Consider the following 15,744-nt stretch of genomic DNA (forward strand, 5'->3'; position numbering starts at 1 on the left):
ACACTTTGGAAAACGGCGTTGACTTTCAAAGATGGTGTCAAATTTTGGGGGTTCTAAGTTTCCAGAAATACTGGCTGCGGGCCTGGCGTGGGAAGGACGCTAGAGCAAACAGTGACAGAGACTTTCCCTAGAGGCTCTCCGTAAAAATCCTCCTGCCTCATCATCGCAGGGGAGCGTTGTGATGTGGACAGGGGAGCTGATTCACAGCCCCGTGGCTCGCAATCTCCTGAGCGCCCGGCAGAGAGAAACTTGCAGAGGCAGCAGAAGCGTGGCCTGTCCACACGCTGTGCCTTCCTTCACGCACACAGCCTCGCCCAGAGGGCTCCTTGCCAGCCTGCTGCTGGGTGCTGACTCAGCTAGATGTGCAGGAGGTGCCACCAGGCACCGCGACCACCACGTTTGCCGTGCTTGGTGAAGCCCCACGAGGCCTCCCCGTCCCCTCTTACCCACTGAAACCCCTCAAATTTTAGCCAGCAGCCCCGTGGGAGGACGGACTCCTTTGTCCGCCTGTCCCCCAGCTCTCCCCACAGCTGCAGCAGGGTGACGGGCTGCTTCCAAGGTGATCTCAGCCCCTGACAGCCGTTTTCCACGGGGAAGGAGCGTGTGAGTCACCGGATGATTTCCGCAGGCCCACGCCAGCCACGGGCACCGTGAGCCACACAGCGGTGACACATGCGTGAGTCACGGTGCACTGGGTGCCGAACAGCCCCATCGCCACGGTGACACCGAGGCAAACATTTCGGAACAGGGAAGAGCCCCCAGCCCCTCTGGTCCCAGCAGCTCAGGGGATGGGATCCCCGCAGGTCCACCTGCATGGTGGAACCAGCCCCAGGTGGTACCTCATGTCCCTGCCCCATGACACAGAGAATCCTAGAATCATTAGGGTTGGGAAAACCCTCCAAGCTCACCTGGTCCACCCACCCCCTACCGTCACGCACTGACCCTGTCTCCAAGCACCACGTCCCAGTGCCCTTAGCACCCAGTAAGATAACCAGAAGCTAATTAAGAAAACTTTACATGGTTGTCATTAGTTTTCTAAGGGATTCTCTTCTGTGAGTTCATATTAAGTATATTTTATTCAGATAATAAAGAGGATTTGTTTAATAACTAAGGAACCAGATGTTTGATGTTCTTAATTTCCACTGATGATGAGAGGACTGGAGCACCTGTCGTACGGGGACAGGCTGAGAGAACTGGGCCCGTTTAGCCTGGAAAAGAGAAGGCTGAGGGGAGAGCTCATCAATGTGTACAAATATCTGAGGGCAGGGTGTTGAGAGGATGGAGCTGGTCTCTTTAGGTGTGCCCAGTGACAGGACGAGAGGCAACGGGCACAAACTGAAGGCCAGGAGGTTCCGGCTGAATGTGAGGGGGGATTTCTGTACTGGGAGGCAGCAGAGCACAGGGACAGGCTGCCCAGAGAGGCTGCAGAGCCTCCAAAACCTGCCTGGATGCTGTCCTGGGCAATGTGCTCTGGGTGAGCCTGCTCGGCAGGGGGTTGGACTGGGTGATCTTCAGAGGTCCCTGAAAACCCTGGCCATTCTGGGTTTCTGGGATTTGGGGATTCTGGGATTTTGGGGATTCTGGGATTTGGGGATTCTGAGTTTCTGGGATTTTGGGATTCTGGGATTTTAGGATTTTGGGATTTGGGGATTCTGGGTTTCTGAGATTTGGGGTTTCTGGGATTTTGGGGATTCTGGGATTTTAGGATTCCTGGAAGTCTTCAAAAGACATTTAGATGTAGAGCTTAGGGAAATGGTTTAGTGGGGACTGTTAGCGTTAGGTCAGAGGTTGGACTCGATGACCTTGAGGTCTCTTCCAACCTAGAAAATTCTGTGATTCTGTGAAAAAAAAAATCTGTGATTCTGTGATTCTGGGATTCTGGCATTTGGGGTTTCTGGGATTTGGGGGATTCTGGGATTTCGGGGATTCTGGGGTTTTGGGATTCTGGGGATTCTGGGATTTGGGGATTCTGGCATTTGGGGATTCTGGGATTTGGGGGATTCTGGGATTTCGGGGATTCTGGGATTCTGGGATTTGGGGATTCTGGGGATTCTGGGATTTGGGGATTCTGGGATTTTGGGCATTCTGGGCTTCAATGACTCAGTCCCCCCCCAGCACCCATCCCCATTTCCCCCCCCCAGCCACCAGGCGGCGCCCTCCCTCCCTCCCTCCCCCTCCCCTCGGCTATCCGACGTCATCACCGCGCGCCCCAACGCGCACAAGATGGCGGCGCCCAGCGGCGGGGCCGGTAATGGCGGCGGGGCCGGGACCGGGGCCGGGGCCGCCCGGTACTGCCTGGTGAGCGGCATCCCGGCCGCGCTGCGCTCCGCACAGCTCCGCTCCTACTTCAGCCAATTCCTGGAAACCGGAGGCTTCCTCTGCTTCCACTACCGCCACCGGCCCGAGCGGGGCTCGGCGGATGGCGGCGGGGGGGCGCCGAGCACCTGCTGCTGCCCGGTGGCCGTGAGGCCCGGCCGCGCCCGCTGCTTCGTCCGCATGTACTCGGGCAAGAGCTGGGTCGGGCCCGCCGGGGCCTCGCTGCCCGGCCGCTGCGTCGTGCGCAGGGTCCGCCTGGGCCCCGGGACAGGTAGGACCGGGCACCGGGGGGACCGGGCACCGGGGTTCCCCTCCCCTCCCGACCCCTTTGGGCCCTGTTCCCAGCTGCTTAAAAGCTTTTCTGGAGGTTTTTAACTCTTTAATTTCGTTATGGGGCAGGAAGAGTTCGGCTCTGGGTCCCAGCAGCTTGTGTCAGCTGCTTAAAACCCTTCATGGGGTTTTTTAACTCCTTAATTTCATTTTGGGGCAAGAAGAGTCGGTTTGGGGTCTGTTCCCCCTCCTTCTGATCAGGAGGGCCCTGATTTATCCCTCTCCGGTGCACGGTGTGTGTTTGGCACCCCCAAAAAAATAATTCCTTCTCTCTTCCAGCTGCCGAGTCATCTCCCAGCGGGGCGGACGCGAGGGCCGCAGGCGAAGCCGTGGCGGAAGCAGACTTGAGGCGGCTCCCGGAGTTCAACCCCCCTTCCTGCATGCCCTTCGGGAACGTGGGCACCCCCCTGAGCGTCTTCCTGGAGCTGATCCGTGCCTGCAGGCTGCCTCCCCCGGTCATCAAGAAGTTGCAGCTGGATTTCCCGAAGACAGGCTCATCCCGGAGGTATGGGAACGTGCCTTTTGAATACCAGGACACTGAGACAGTTATAGAAGAAGAAAGAGTTTACACCGCCGCGGGGGATGAGATCACGGAGGACGAGGGGCCTGTGGCAAGATCTGAAGCAACCGATCCAGCCAGCGCTGAGGAAGATGAGGGGCAGGAAAAGGAGGGAGAGGAGTCGCACTCAGATGACGTAAGTGGATTTTTCTAGTGCCATCTGAGGTCAGCCTGCAAAGCTGAGGGGGCTGATATAACTCCCAGAGCTCACTTTTAATCTTTGATGTGTATAAATCACTTGTCTGACAATGACATTAAATGTAGCTCTTCACGTCTTGGCGTGCTGAGCCTCTTGGTGCACGTAGCAGTGCGGACGTTAACACCTTTGAAACAGCTCGTCCAAGCTGAGCTGCTTTTGGGTTTCAGCACGAAGGGTTCAGTCCAGAGGAGTGAGTGCAGGCTGTAGCTGGTGCTGCAGGAGGGGACCTCTGCTTGCTGCGTGGCCGGTCGGTCTGGCTCTGCTGTTGCTTGTAAATGAGGTGGCTGGAGTCTGAGGAGCACGTTAGGGCTCTGGCAACGACACGCAGAGCATCACGAGTGGTTGACCTCGAATGCTCCTGCAGTACACGTTAGTCATTCAGAAAAAAAAATGGCTTTCCTGACAAAGACTCCTAGAAAACTGGGCTGGACTGGCTCTCCAGAGACTATCTCGCTCCCCCCAGCAGCCTGTCTAGCCTGCTCGCCCAAACCCGTGTCATTAGAGGCAGCACAGTCCCGAGGCAAGCCATTCCCGTTCCTGGCTGTCCCGCCACTCTACGCCAGAATTAGCTCGTATGTCAAATCTCTGCTGCAATTTTATTCCATCAGGTTCTCCTAGCAACAGCGGGCACAGAGAACACTTTGTTCTGTTCCCTCCTTTACAGGCTTCTTATTCAACAGCTGCCTTCGGTCTTTTCTTCTCCGTGCTAAGCAACTCTGCTCCCCTGGCCGTTTCTCACAGGCTCGTTTCCTGGATCTCTAGCTGCTCTTTTGGCCGTTCTTTAGCTGGTTAATGTCTCCCTGGAAGGGCTGTGCCCAAAACTGAGCAGGCAGCATAAAGCTGTCAGCCTGATCTGTGGTGGTGCCAGCCAGCTTCTCCTCTGGAACTGATAAAATCTCCTTCTGGATCGACTGGAGTGGAATTAATTTGTTGCTGGTGCTGACTTTACGTACAACACACCTGCTCCTTAAATGGGCATCTCCGCGTTGCAGAGCGGGTACGCTGCTGAAAGCATGCCGTGAAGTGGGTGTGATGTGGTATTTTTCACCACTTCTGTCTGCTGACTCTGAGGATGGCATTAGTCAGGGGAATGAGGTCATCAGCGCCGGTCGTGTCAGTGCCTGAAAGCAGCAGGCTGAGACGAGCTCTGTCGACAAAGCTGTTTCGTAGGGGAGGCGTTGCAGCGGGCCGGGAGGGTCGGGGGAGCAGAAAGGAGGCTCTGTGCTGCTGTTGTCACCCACCTCTGGCCGGTTCCTTTGCAGGACAACGACACCTGCGAGGAGTGGGAGCGCCACGAGGCTCTGCACGAGGACGTGACGAAGCAGGAGCGCGTGGAGGAGCGGCTCTTTGAGGAGGAGATCGAGCTGAAGTGGGAGAAAGGAGGCTCCGGCCTCGTCTTCTACACGGATGCTCAGTACTGGCAGGAGAAGAACGGAGGTAATGGTGGCGTCTGTGTCACTGAGCTACAAACTGCCCACCACAGGCAGGGGACTGGGGGCCCAGCCTGCAGGAGCAAGTAAATTGGGTACAGCCCTTCCAGTTCAGCTGCAGATGTAGGCAGGCATCTTGGCATTGCTTTTTAAACCTCCCCTTGATCACAAAACCTGCAGAGGTTCAGTCCAAGGACCAGAAACCCCTCTGGTCCTACTGGCAGCCCCTTGGGTAAGCACCGTGGCTTGTGTAGTCTCTAATGCCCCATTCCTTCCCATTTTGTTAGAGAAATCAGGGGGCTTGGCCACCAGCAAGCAGCTCTTCTTTGTCAGACTTCCACAGCCACCACCAAAACTGGTTCTTTCCTTTTATTTTTTGGCAGACTTTGATGAGCAGACCGCAGATGACTGGGACGTGGACATGAGCGTCTACTACGACAAAGGTATCTGAGCTTGGAAAAACTCCTTAGGAAACGGGGGAGGTTGGGAAGTTCTGACCCTGCAGAATTTTGGACGTGGGGAACGCTTTGGCTCTGTCATCCTTTGAAAGCGTCCAGGCCGTCAGAGCACTTGAAACAACATTTTTTCTCATCTGGCTGTGAGAGTTGCCAAAAAGAACAGGTTCTGCCTCCTCGTTGTGTGCCGCTCTGGGGGAAATCACAGCAGCAAACAGCTTTCCTGAGCTGTGCTGCTCTGACTCCTGCTTCTCTCTCCTTAGATGGAGGCGATAAGGATGCTCGGGACTCAGTCCAGATGTGGTTGGAACAGAGGCTCCGGGATGGCTTGGAGGACGGCTCTGTTTCAGGGCAGCAAATTGGCACCTTTGAGAGATACACCAAGGTGAGCTTTGGGCTGTGGGGGCAGTGCTCAGAGGGTGTGGGTCTTGGAGGAGGAGGGTTCTGGGGGATGCAGATGGGCTTTGTCCACCAGCTCTGACGTTTTTCTTCTCTCCCAGGGCTTTGGCAGGAAGGTGCTGGAGCAGCAGGGCTGGATGGAAGGGCAGGGGCTGGGGAGCAGCAACTCCGGAATGGCTGAAGCTCTGGACAACGAGGGTCAGAACCCCAGATGCAAGAGGGGGCTGGGGTAAGTGCCCTGCCCTGCCCTGCACTTTCAGCCCGTGTTTGGAGCCTCTGCCTGGGCTCTCTGAGCTGCTACTACAGCTACATGGCAGCAAAAGGGGTGGAGTGTGAACCAGGACAGTAAGGCTGTCCCAGGGATCCGCTGTCCCCGTGCAGCAGGCAGTGGGGCCAGCCCCAGCACTCCAAAACTGAACACATCGCTTGTCCTAGCAGTCCAGCATTCGTAAAGGGGTTGCGCTAGGTCAGGAGTGGAACCATTTTCAGGCTCATGCATCACAAGAGCGCAGGGCAGCTGTGCTCAAGAATTAAGGGTCACCTCTGCTAAGTTTTTTTTTTTCTTTTTTTTTTGTGGGGAAAGCCCAAGTGAGCTGAGCGAGATCTGCGTGCCTTGAGGGCTGGCTCTTGTTTTAGGGACATCTCACAGACAGGAACAGGACAACTGCACCAGCTCAGTCCTCCCTTGTAGCACATGGAGGAGACAGTCTGGGGTTACAGGGGTGTCTCACTGCCTCAGTGTTGGACCTAACACCACCTGCTTCCTTCTAGATACCACGGGGAGAAACTACCAACGTTCAGCAGGGTGAAGAAGCCCCGGCGGGACGCTTCCGTCCTCATTTCGACCATCTACGATGATCCTGACCCCATAGACAGCGGTGACCAGCTCCTCAGGCGCCAGCCGCCCACTGCCATGAAGTACAGACAGGACATGCCCTTTGTCCGGGCATCGCAGGGCACTCTGGAGAGTTTCAGTGCCCAGTCACCCTGAGTAAAGACTGTCAGAGCTTTTTCTTTTAACTAGTGTTGCTCCTGTCAACCACAGGCTGGCTCCTGCTGGTCTTGAGTCTGGAGCAGAGTGTTCATATATTTATTTTTGGAAGAAAGAGTCTTTTTTAAAAAAAGCAAAACCAAAACTTGGTTGGTTTTTTTTGGTTGTTTGTGTTTGTGTTTTTTTTCCCAGAACCAATCTAGTGAGGGGGAAATATTTGTTCACTGGCAGTGGGGTGGGTGTTGCATTTTATACTGGAGCTTTAAAGCTGATACTCCTGCCTGGATCAGCTGAGCCTGTGTGCTAGGTCTGCAGCCAGCTCATCCCAAAAACTAGAGCTCGTAGATCGTGGATCCTTGAGACCTAGGGGAGGACAAGTACAGACAGGGCCAGCTGTGGCAACGTAACTGTCCTGCAGAAAGCTTGCTGCTGGCCCGCAGCTTCGCCTTGCTTGGGCGTGACCATCCCACAGTCCCGGGAGAAACTCACCGGGATGAAAGACGCGCCCTGGCAGCCCTCGGGAGGCGTCTCCCTGTGGTTGTGTGTAGCGGCTGCTTCCTTCCATGGCTCTCCAAGGCCGATTCCAGGCTGCACAAAGTCCCCTGGCCTGGGAGCTTTCATCCCGGTGACCTGGTATTGCGATGTTAAATGTGTGTTAGGTGTCCTCTGTGCCAGCGGGCTCTGTCTCAGCCCTCATGCTGACTTCGCACTCCTTGATTACCACCTCAGGGACCGCGCAGAGCGATTTCACTTCTCTGGGGTTACCCCGGGGGGCTGGGTTCGTGCAGGGGGGGCGAAGCGGCGGGGCCGGGATTCGAACCTGGGGACCCGGGGCTCGGAGCCGGGGGGGGTTGAGGGGGGGCGCGGGTTCGAGTCCCGCCTGCACCGCGTCCCGCCGGCCGCCAGGGGGCGCTGTGGGGGCGGCCGCGCCCGGCCCGGAACGTGGGGAGCGGGGCCCGGGGCCGGCCCGGAGCCGGGCAGGGGGCACCGGGGAGGCGGTGAGCGTTTGGGGGGGGGGGGGGACACGATTTGGGGGGATTTGGGGGGTTTTGGGGGGACGTGGGGGAAAACAGGGGGCACGGGGGGACGTGGGGAGGCACGGGGGGAGACATGGGGGGGCGTGGGTAAGGAGGGGGGGTTGGGGATATGGGGGAGACATGGGGGGACATGGGGGGGACAGGGGAAAGAGGGGTAATGGGGGGAAGGGGGGCGTGAGGGGTACAAGGGGGATGTGGGGGAAAAGAGGGGATAGGAGGGGATGTGGGGAGGGAGGGGGGACATGGGGGCAAAGAGGGGATATGGGGGGGAATTAGGCCATTGGGGGGAAGAGGGGATAGGGGAGGGGGTGGGGGACACGCAGGGGGCAAATTGGGGTCGGAGGAGGGGGGGGGGTGTGGGGAAATGGGGGTACATTGCAGGGAAATGGGACATGGGAATGGGGGGGAAGAGGGGACATGGGGAGGAGAAAGGGGTGTGGGGTGTGGGATATGGGGGAGGGGATGTGGGGACATGGGGAGATGAGGGGTAGGTGGGGAGGAGAGGGGACATGGAGGGGACATGGAGGGTCAGGACATGGGGACACGGGACTGGAAGAGGGGCCTGGGGACACGCTGCACCCACTGAGGGAATATAGGGGTGCTGTCACACCAGGAAGGGCCCAGCCGGGGTAAACTCACCCCAGAGGCAGGCAGGAGAAGGGACCTGCACCCTACAGCACAGCCCTGCAGCTCTGGTTGGGGTTTTGTGCCAATTTTCAGCTGTGGTGTGAGGGGCTGGGCGGGCAGGGGGTGACAGGGGCAGCGTAGTGACCAGACCCTAATGGAGGGGGTGCCAGCAGTGAACGGGGGCAGCGCTCACACCGCGTCGCTTTCCCTTCCTCTCCTCCTGCTCCTTGGCCGTGAATTCCCTGCGGGGCCTAAGACCCAGCCTGGTGTTGTTACAAAATGCAAACGAGATGGTAAACGGGAGCTTTCCCTTCCTCGCCTAGGAGAAGGAAATGAGCCGAGATGTCTGAGGGCAGCAAGGGGAGCTCGCTGGCCTTCGGCCAGGTGGTGATCGGGCCGCCGGGCTCCGGGAAGACGACCTACTGCCACGGCATGCAGGAGTTCCTGGGCAGGATCGGGCGCAAGGTGGCCGTGGTGAACCTGGACCCCGCCAACGAGGGGATGCCCTACCCGTGCGCCGTGGACATCTCCGAGCTCATCACCTTACCCGACGTGATGGAGAGCTTGAAGCTGGGCCCCAACGGGGGGCTCATCTACTGCATGGAGTACCTGGAGGCCAACCTCGACTGGCTGCAGGAGAAGCTGGCCGCCCTCAGGGGTCACTACTACTTGTTTGACTGCCCGGGGCAGGTGGAGCTCTACACCCACCACAGCGCCCTGAAGAACGTCTTTGCCCAGATGGCCAAGTGGAATTTCAGGGTGGGTTCTGGGCTCTGCAGGGAGCTCCCGGCACTGCCCTTGTGCTCAGGAGCTGCGTACCCTGTAGTCGGGGCTTTTGGTTGTGGATGTGGGTACTAATGACTGTTTTCCTCACTAACCTGTTTGCCCTTTCATGTGAAAGTGCTTTATCAGGGGAGGAGGAATGTGTCCCCATTTTGTGCTCGGAGGGATTGGCAAGAGCAGCTTGTTCAGGGCGTTTAATGCAGGGTCATTACCATGAGCAGAAACAGATTCCTTCCTCCCAGTCTTACTCTTCTTGAAGGTCCTGTCCTCAGAGCTCATGTGCTTTATCTGTCGGTGCTGTATTTTGGAGCAGGGAGGGAGATGTGCGTGCAGGGTGAGCGGGGGATCCTTTGCATTGCACTGTGAGAAATTCAGGTGTCAGCTCAGGCCCTACCTGCCACTCCTGCAGCCAAACCAAATCGCTGTGCACGGTGTAATACGTGCTCAGTGCTTTCTTGCACAATGGAAGATGCAAATTAGGAAGTGCAGGTGAGAAGAGTCCCATAACCAAGCTAACTTGCCTACGTTGCATTTGTTTTGCATTTGGGCCAAACCATGAATGTGCAAACCATGTACGGTGTGAGCAAGAACGGCAAGTTCATTTGCTTGAGAATGTCACTGGGAATCTGTACATTACAATTCATTTTTATTCAAATAAATGTACATGAAATTGTAGTTACTAAAAAAAAAGATAGTTACGCTCCTGTTTTGATGCTCACTGGGGTGCTTACACCTGTCTGTGAGCTTCAAACCAGCATTTTTTGCTGCAGAAGCAGAGCTGTGACTCAGCCACACTCAACTACAGAGCCCTGACTTTGAGTAACATTGCGTAACAGGCAGTAACTTAGCAGAGATCTCCGACCACATTGTTACAGCTGCATGAAACACAGGGAATCAAACGACTCATTAATTTAATTATTAATTATTATTTCAAACCACATGACAATTGTTTCTCCCTGTTGAGTGAGGTGTGCTCCGGTTGCTGCTGCCGAGCGTATGCTGTGCGTGAGCATTCCTGTGGGGAGCGCGGAGGTCTTGAGGTAGTTGTGTAGTTCAGAAGGAGAGTTAGCCCAGCTGCCACCCCAAAAACCTGCAGAGTACAGACAAGAAGGGAAACTTCATCAGCAAGGAAGGAAGCCCTGAGAAACAGGAGAGCAGTTGCAGGTTTAACAGCGTCTGTAAGTGCTGCTGGTGCAGCCTCGCATGCCAGAAGCCTTCCCACAGCCCTTTCTGTGCACCAACACCCTCAGTCCTGAATCCCTCAGGTGGTCCACAGGTGTGAAAGTGGAGATAGGTGGATCTATGCACGTAGGAGCAATCCTATATTCATATAATAGGAAGTTTTGTGTATACAGGCTAGAAGGTAGGTGGTAACTTTCCCTACACAGGAGTCTGTGTGGTTGTAGTTAGAGCTGAATGGGTTGTCGTTCTCAGACTGTCCCAAAAGCAAGAGGATGGGCTCTTTACTAGGTCTGACCTTGTGCTGTCCCTCTGTGCCTTTGCTCCCCAGCTGGCAGCAGTGCATTTGGTGGATTCTCACTACTGCACAGACCCCGGCAAGTTCATCTCGGTGCTCTGCACGTCGCTCTCCACCATGCTGCACGTGGAACTGCCCCACGTGAACGTCCTCTCCAAGATGGACCTGATCGAGCAGTACGGCAAGCTGGGTAAGAGACTTTGCTGAGAGGGAGATGTGGAGCAGGGCAGCCTCAGATCCAAATTAGCTGCTCGGCTATGTTTATTTTTTTTCGAGTCAGGGAAATGGTGCAAAGCTCACTGGGTTCTTGGTGTCATGCTCTGGCTGGGGACTCACCGATATTTACAAATTGCCTTCAGAGATTCTTGCTGTTTCCCTGCAGCTTTCAACCTGGATTATTACACAGAGGTCCTGGACCTCTCTTACTTGGTTGACCATTTAGCTTCGGACCCCTTCTTCAGAAATTATCGTCGCCTCAACACGAAGCTGGTGGAGGTGATCGAGGACTACAGCCTGGTGTCCTTCGTTCCGCTCAATGTCCAGGTGATGCAGCAGGAGGAGAGGGGTGGAGGGCACAGGGGGCACTGGATACGTAGCCAGCATGTTTGGTGGCAGCTCGGGTACAGTTGAGTGTTCAAAAAGTGGGGGGAAGGATGAGTTCTGCAAGGGCAATCCAAAAAAATCAGTGTTGCCTCTGCCCGCTTCTGCCCCAAGAACTGGCTGTGAAAAAAAATAGAGCCATGAGGGCTGAAAAGCTTTGCTATGAAGAGGCTCAGGGTTGTGGGAGGACAGTGACATGCACCCAGACTTGTAAATGTTCTGTGGCAGCCAAAGGAAAAGGAAAAGCTCATGAGCTTGGGGCTATGTGGGCCTTGTGACCTGGGGTGGGGAATTAAGACTCCCCCTCCGTGCAGGTCTTCTGAGCCTGCATTTCAATTCCGAGCAAACTATTACCTGAAACGTTGTTAAGTCAGGGAGCACAAAATAATTTGAAGATGGGAGGAGTACCTTTGTGAGGAAGGGCTGAAAATGTTAATTCTGTAGTTGGTGAAGTGTTGACAAAGGGAGATAGGCTGAGACGAGTGGTGATGAAAGGGAGTGAGAGGGTGGAGGGTGTGAGTCCATCACATATTCCGACCCCAAGGGGGAGCTTCTCCTTGTCCTCTCACCCCTCTGGGCTCAGGGAGGCACGGAAGCGTCATCGGGGCTTTGGGTGCTGTTTGGGTGGCCCTGAGCCTCGGGAAAATCTGCGGTAAAGCCCAACATGAGCTCCTGCCTCCGGGGAGGACCAGGTCCCCTGTGTGTCATCTCCCTCCCTTTCAGGATAAGGAGAGCATGCGGCAGGTGATGCAGGCCGTGGACAAAGCCAACGGCTACTCCTTTGGAGACCAGGAGCACAGGAGCCTGGAAGCCCTGATGTCGGCAGCAGTGGGAGCTGATTTCCACTTTACTTCGTATCCTTCACTGCTCCGTGGTTGTGCTGAGTTTTAATTTCTCCTGTATGGATTGGGGAAGAGGGACTGGAGGTGGTACAGCACTTGCAGGTTGTTTGTAACATCTGATGCTGTTCAGATTTACAGGTAGCAAGTCATTAGAGCTCAGCTCAGACCTTCACGTGCAGCATCTGTCCACGCCAAAGCCACCACAGGTATTGCTAATTGATATTGTAAACGTGGGAGGAATCTTCTGACAACTTTCCTCTCCTTCAAACTCACTTGGACTGTTTCGTTGCATTTTGTCCAAACCATACAATTGATTCTCCTGCACTTGTCGAGTCTGGGATCAGCCCGAGCCAGAAATAACTCAGGTGATGCGTGCTGCTGCCAGTACTGCTGTCTTCCTGCCAGCCTTCAGGCTAATGTTGGGGTTGGTTCCTCGCTGAGAACGTTAGAGCTCCTTGCAGAAGGGAGTGTTTGAGCCCTGCCCTGCTGCCTTGTTTTCCTTAATTAGTGTGTTATCAGCACACTTGCAGTGCAGGAGAAGTATGTGCAATCTCGGGACAAGACCGTGGAAGAAGAAGTGATGGATATGTAACACACCCGCCCCTGCCGCAGCTGCTCTCTGCTTTGACAGCTCTCCTTCCCCTGCCAGGAGTCGAAGGGAGGCTCCGTGGCGTCTGACTCAGACCAAGTGAAAGCCTTTCCATGCAGAAGTCTGGCTTCCGGACTCCCTGGCTGTGGGGATTTGACCTCTTGTGCTTCAGCCCCACTGCGCAGAGCAGCGTTTTTGTGGAAGGGCTGTGGCTGAGAGCAAGGCAAGCGAGGGAGATTTAGCCAGGGGAAGGCATGGGTGGCAAGAGGAGAGAAGCCAGGTAAAGGAGACTGACCTCTGCCAAGTCTCCTCCTCCCCATCATGACAAAGATGGAGCCAGAGAAAGAAAAATCAGTTTGAGTTGTCTCTTTTATAGAGAGACTTGACACAAGTTCTTGGTTTACTTCTTAGGAGCGTTGTACACAGTCCTCAGAGGAATATCCAGGCTGAGAAGCCTCCAATCTGTCTCAGGGAGGACAGAAAGATGGTTGTTTTTCTTTTTTTTAAATAATGATGGACTCTTTCTTAATAAAACACTTCTTCATCTTGCTTTCATCTTGTGAGTTTGCTGAACCTGAATAAATAAAACCGAGTGCTACAAAGCTCGGGGCTAAAAAGCCTCTGGTGGGAACGTCACAGCAGCTGTTGCGTTGTGTACTTTGCAGAAATGTGCCGTGTTTGCGACGTCGTGTTCCTCTATGATGTGCCTGAGAACAGACGAGGTCTTTGCTGGAGGGAGCTGTGGGATGTGAAAGCAGGTCACTTCCCGTGCGCGCCTCTCCAGGGGCTGAGTGCTGGCGTTCGGTGCGCACGCAGCGCGCTGACAGAAACTGCAAACGCGGCTTTTGGGAGCTTTTGATTAAGAAAGACCCTGTGTGACTCAGCAGGAGGTTGGAGCACATCATTCCCATCTACGTCCTTGCCTGGCTGCTGGCTCATCTGCTCTCAGCCACCTTTTTCTGGGCTTTTTTTTCCCTGCAATACCTCCTGATCCCAAATCCTGGGGCTTACCCATTTCCTACGTAATTACAATAATACATCCTGACGGTGACAGCAGCAGCCCCCAGACCTCAAAAGCTACCTGCTGCATGTCCTGGCTGTATATGACAGCGTGGGACTGGGGTGCTGGGGAGGTTGGGGTGGTGGAAAGCAGCTCCTGCAGTGGCACATGGGCTGGGGGCAGGGTCCCAGATGCATCGTTCTGCCCCAAGACCTTACAGAAAGTAACTCAGCTCCTTGCTTTGGCCCTTCGCAGTGCAACTGCAGGCCAGTGGCTCGCTATCAAAATTGGCCTGGGGTCTTGCCTGGCAGACAGGGAATTAAACTCTTCCTTTCCACAGCTTTGTGGCCATAATTTGGAAAAATCCAGACGAGACGAGCTCAGGGGAAGAAGGGGATGAAAACACATGATCCTGCACACACAGACGGGCTTGTATTTAGCCGGATCAGTACGTGATGAAAGACATTTCAAATAGATGTCAAGTTCCTGTCTCCTGCCTCTACGTGAGCACTTCCCCTGAGAGCCCAGGGGCTTCCCTGGGTATTCCTGGCTGAAACCTGGCAGCTGCCTCTCAGTGCTATCTCGGGCCGCAGGGCTGAGAGCCAATCTAACCATAACCAGAGCTGAAACTCCAGCCTTGCATCGGTCCTGTGGGCTTCTCCTGGTCATCTTTGAGCCCTGCAGTTGCTATAAAGGGATGGAAGATGTGAGCATTTAAAGAAAAAAAAAAAAAGAAAGTGAACTTTCTGGCTGATTTTTCATGGCTTTGAGAGATTTGGTGGCTTAAAAGGGTACGGTCAGGTCAAGCCGGAGTTATGCAAGAGCCATCAAAGCCTTTGTGGCCGCTCTGCTCGGGCGCTTTAATACCCGTGCAGCATCTGCAACCCCAGCCCTGCTGTGCTGTGCCAGCAGCTGGAGAAAATGAAAAAAATCGGAGGCCAGGAGAAGCCCTGAGCCTGGGGAAGCTCTGCTGAGAAATGCTGAGGGTGGCTCTGCAGCCGGGTCCTGCGCCCGCACGTCCCCACGCCGGGAGGGGACGGCTCCGGGGGCTGAGGGAGGTGACACCCTGGCTCCCGTCGCTCCCCGTTGAGCAATCGGGCACGGGGCCAGCATTAGTCACCCTCATGGAGGCACGGCCCTGGGGGGGCCCAGCTCTGGGTTAAACTGGGCCTTCCTGCCCCGGCCCCCCTCCAGGTGCTGCTCCCTCCCCGGCTCTGGGGATGGGGAAGGGGTGGGGGGCTTCAGCTGCAGGTGCTGAGCGGGGTTTTGGTGTGTCCCCGGTGCTCCCAGCCCCATCCCTGGCCTTGCAGCACACAAGACACAAATTATTGGGTCCTGGGATGAATTGGCAAGCAAGGGCACGGGCTCAGCCTCGTGGGGCTGGGCAGTGCATGGACAGACTCACGGACACCTCCAGGCACCGCAGCCATCCCAAACGCCTGCCCATGACCAGAGCAACCCCACTGCCACCAGCCTGGGGGTCCCTCAAAACACCCCTTAGGGCAGCACCCACCACAGGCATCCCAAAAGCTGCCTTCCCAAACCCCTGGGAGGGGGCTCAGCCACTGCCACCCACCCAAAACCAGGCTGGGGACAGGGGACAAGCCTGGCTGTGGGTCCTGCCACCCTCCAGATTTTGCAGGCAGCGTGGCTGGGGCAGCAGAGACCTGTTTCAGTAGCCTTAAAGCCATGGCATTGGGGAGGCAGCCCCAGGGCATGGTGCTGGGGCAGGTCCCTGCTCCCAGAGCCTGTCCCCAGCCCTTCCCAGGGCGGCTCTGGGCTGGGGACACTCCCTGGCCCCAGGCACCCCAAGTCCCTTAGCTCTGCTGGTGCCACAGATGCTAAAATCCCAGTGTATGGCTCTGCTCTGCCCCGTTCCTGTGCGGCGCCGGAGATGCCAGAGCATCCTCCAGCTGGGTGAAGGGGGGATAAGGACAGGGCCAGGCAGTGCACAGCTGCTGACAGCGGTGTTGTGAGGCCCGGGGGCTCCCTCCCAGCCCCAAAAAGCCACCGGACCGGCTGGGAGGCCAGAGAGCATCGCCTCCTCCACGGCCCCGCCACGCTGCAATTTGGGGCGCTGCCAAAATCCGTGGCTGCCCGCTTACCTCCT

The 15,744-nt window shown here is 56.0% G+C and overlaps 2 protein-coding genes across 2 annotated transcripts; both read left to right on the forward strand.

The window, feature by feature from the left end:
- The first annotated feature begins 2,223 nt into the window (after positions 1-2,223).
- On the forward strand, positions 2,224-6,712 carry GPATCH3 (G-patch domain containing 3). Its single transcript, XM_032202338.1, has 7 exons — positions 2,224-2,587; positions 2,926-3,341; positions 4,667-4,841; positions 5,218-5,277; positions 5,553-5,674; positions 5,790-5,917; positions 6,460-6,712. The coding sequence occupies exons 1-7, from the start codon at positions 2,224-2,226 to the stop codon at positions 6,677-6,679; spliced, it is 1,485 nt and encodes a 494-aa protein (XP_032058229.1). The 3' UTR covers positions 6,680-6,712.
- A 923-nt stretch (positions 6,713-7,635) lies between these two features.
- On the forward strand, positions 7,636-13,275 carry GPN2 (GPN-loop GTPase 2). Its single transcript, XM_032202429.1, has 6 exons — positions 7,636-7,677; positions 8,667-9,102; positions 10,637-10,793; positions 10,986-11,146; positions 11,927-12,057; positions 12,565-13,275. Exons 2-6 carry the CDS (start codon positions 8,686-8,688, stop codon positions 12,635-12,637), a joined length of 939 nt encoding a protein of 312 aa, XP_032058320.1. The 5' UTR covers positions 7,636-7,677; positions 8,667-8,685; the 3' UTR covers positions 12,638-13,275.
- Positions 13,276-15,744: the final 2,469 nt, after the last annotated feature.

This window comes from Aythya fuligula, chromosome 23, assembly GCF_009819795.1.
Source record: "Aythya fuligula isolate bAytFul2 chromosome 23, bAytFul2.pri, whole genome shotgun sequence".
Taxonomy (NCBI): Eukaryota; Metazoa; Chordata; class Aves; order Anseriformes; family Anatidae; genus Aythya; species Aythya fuligula.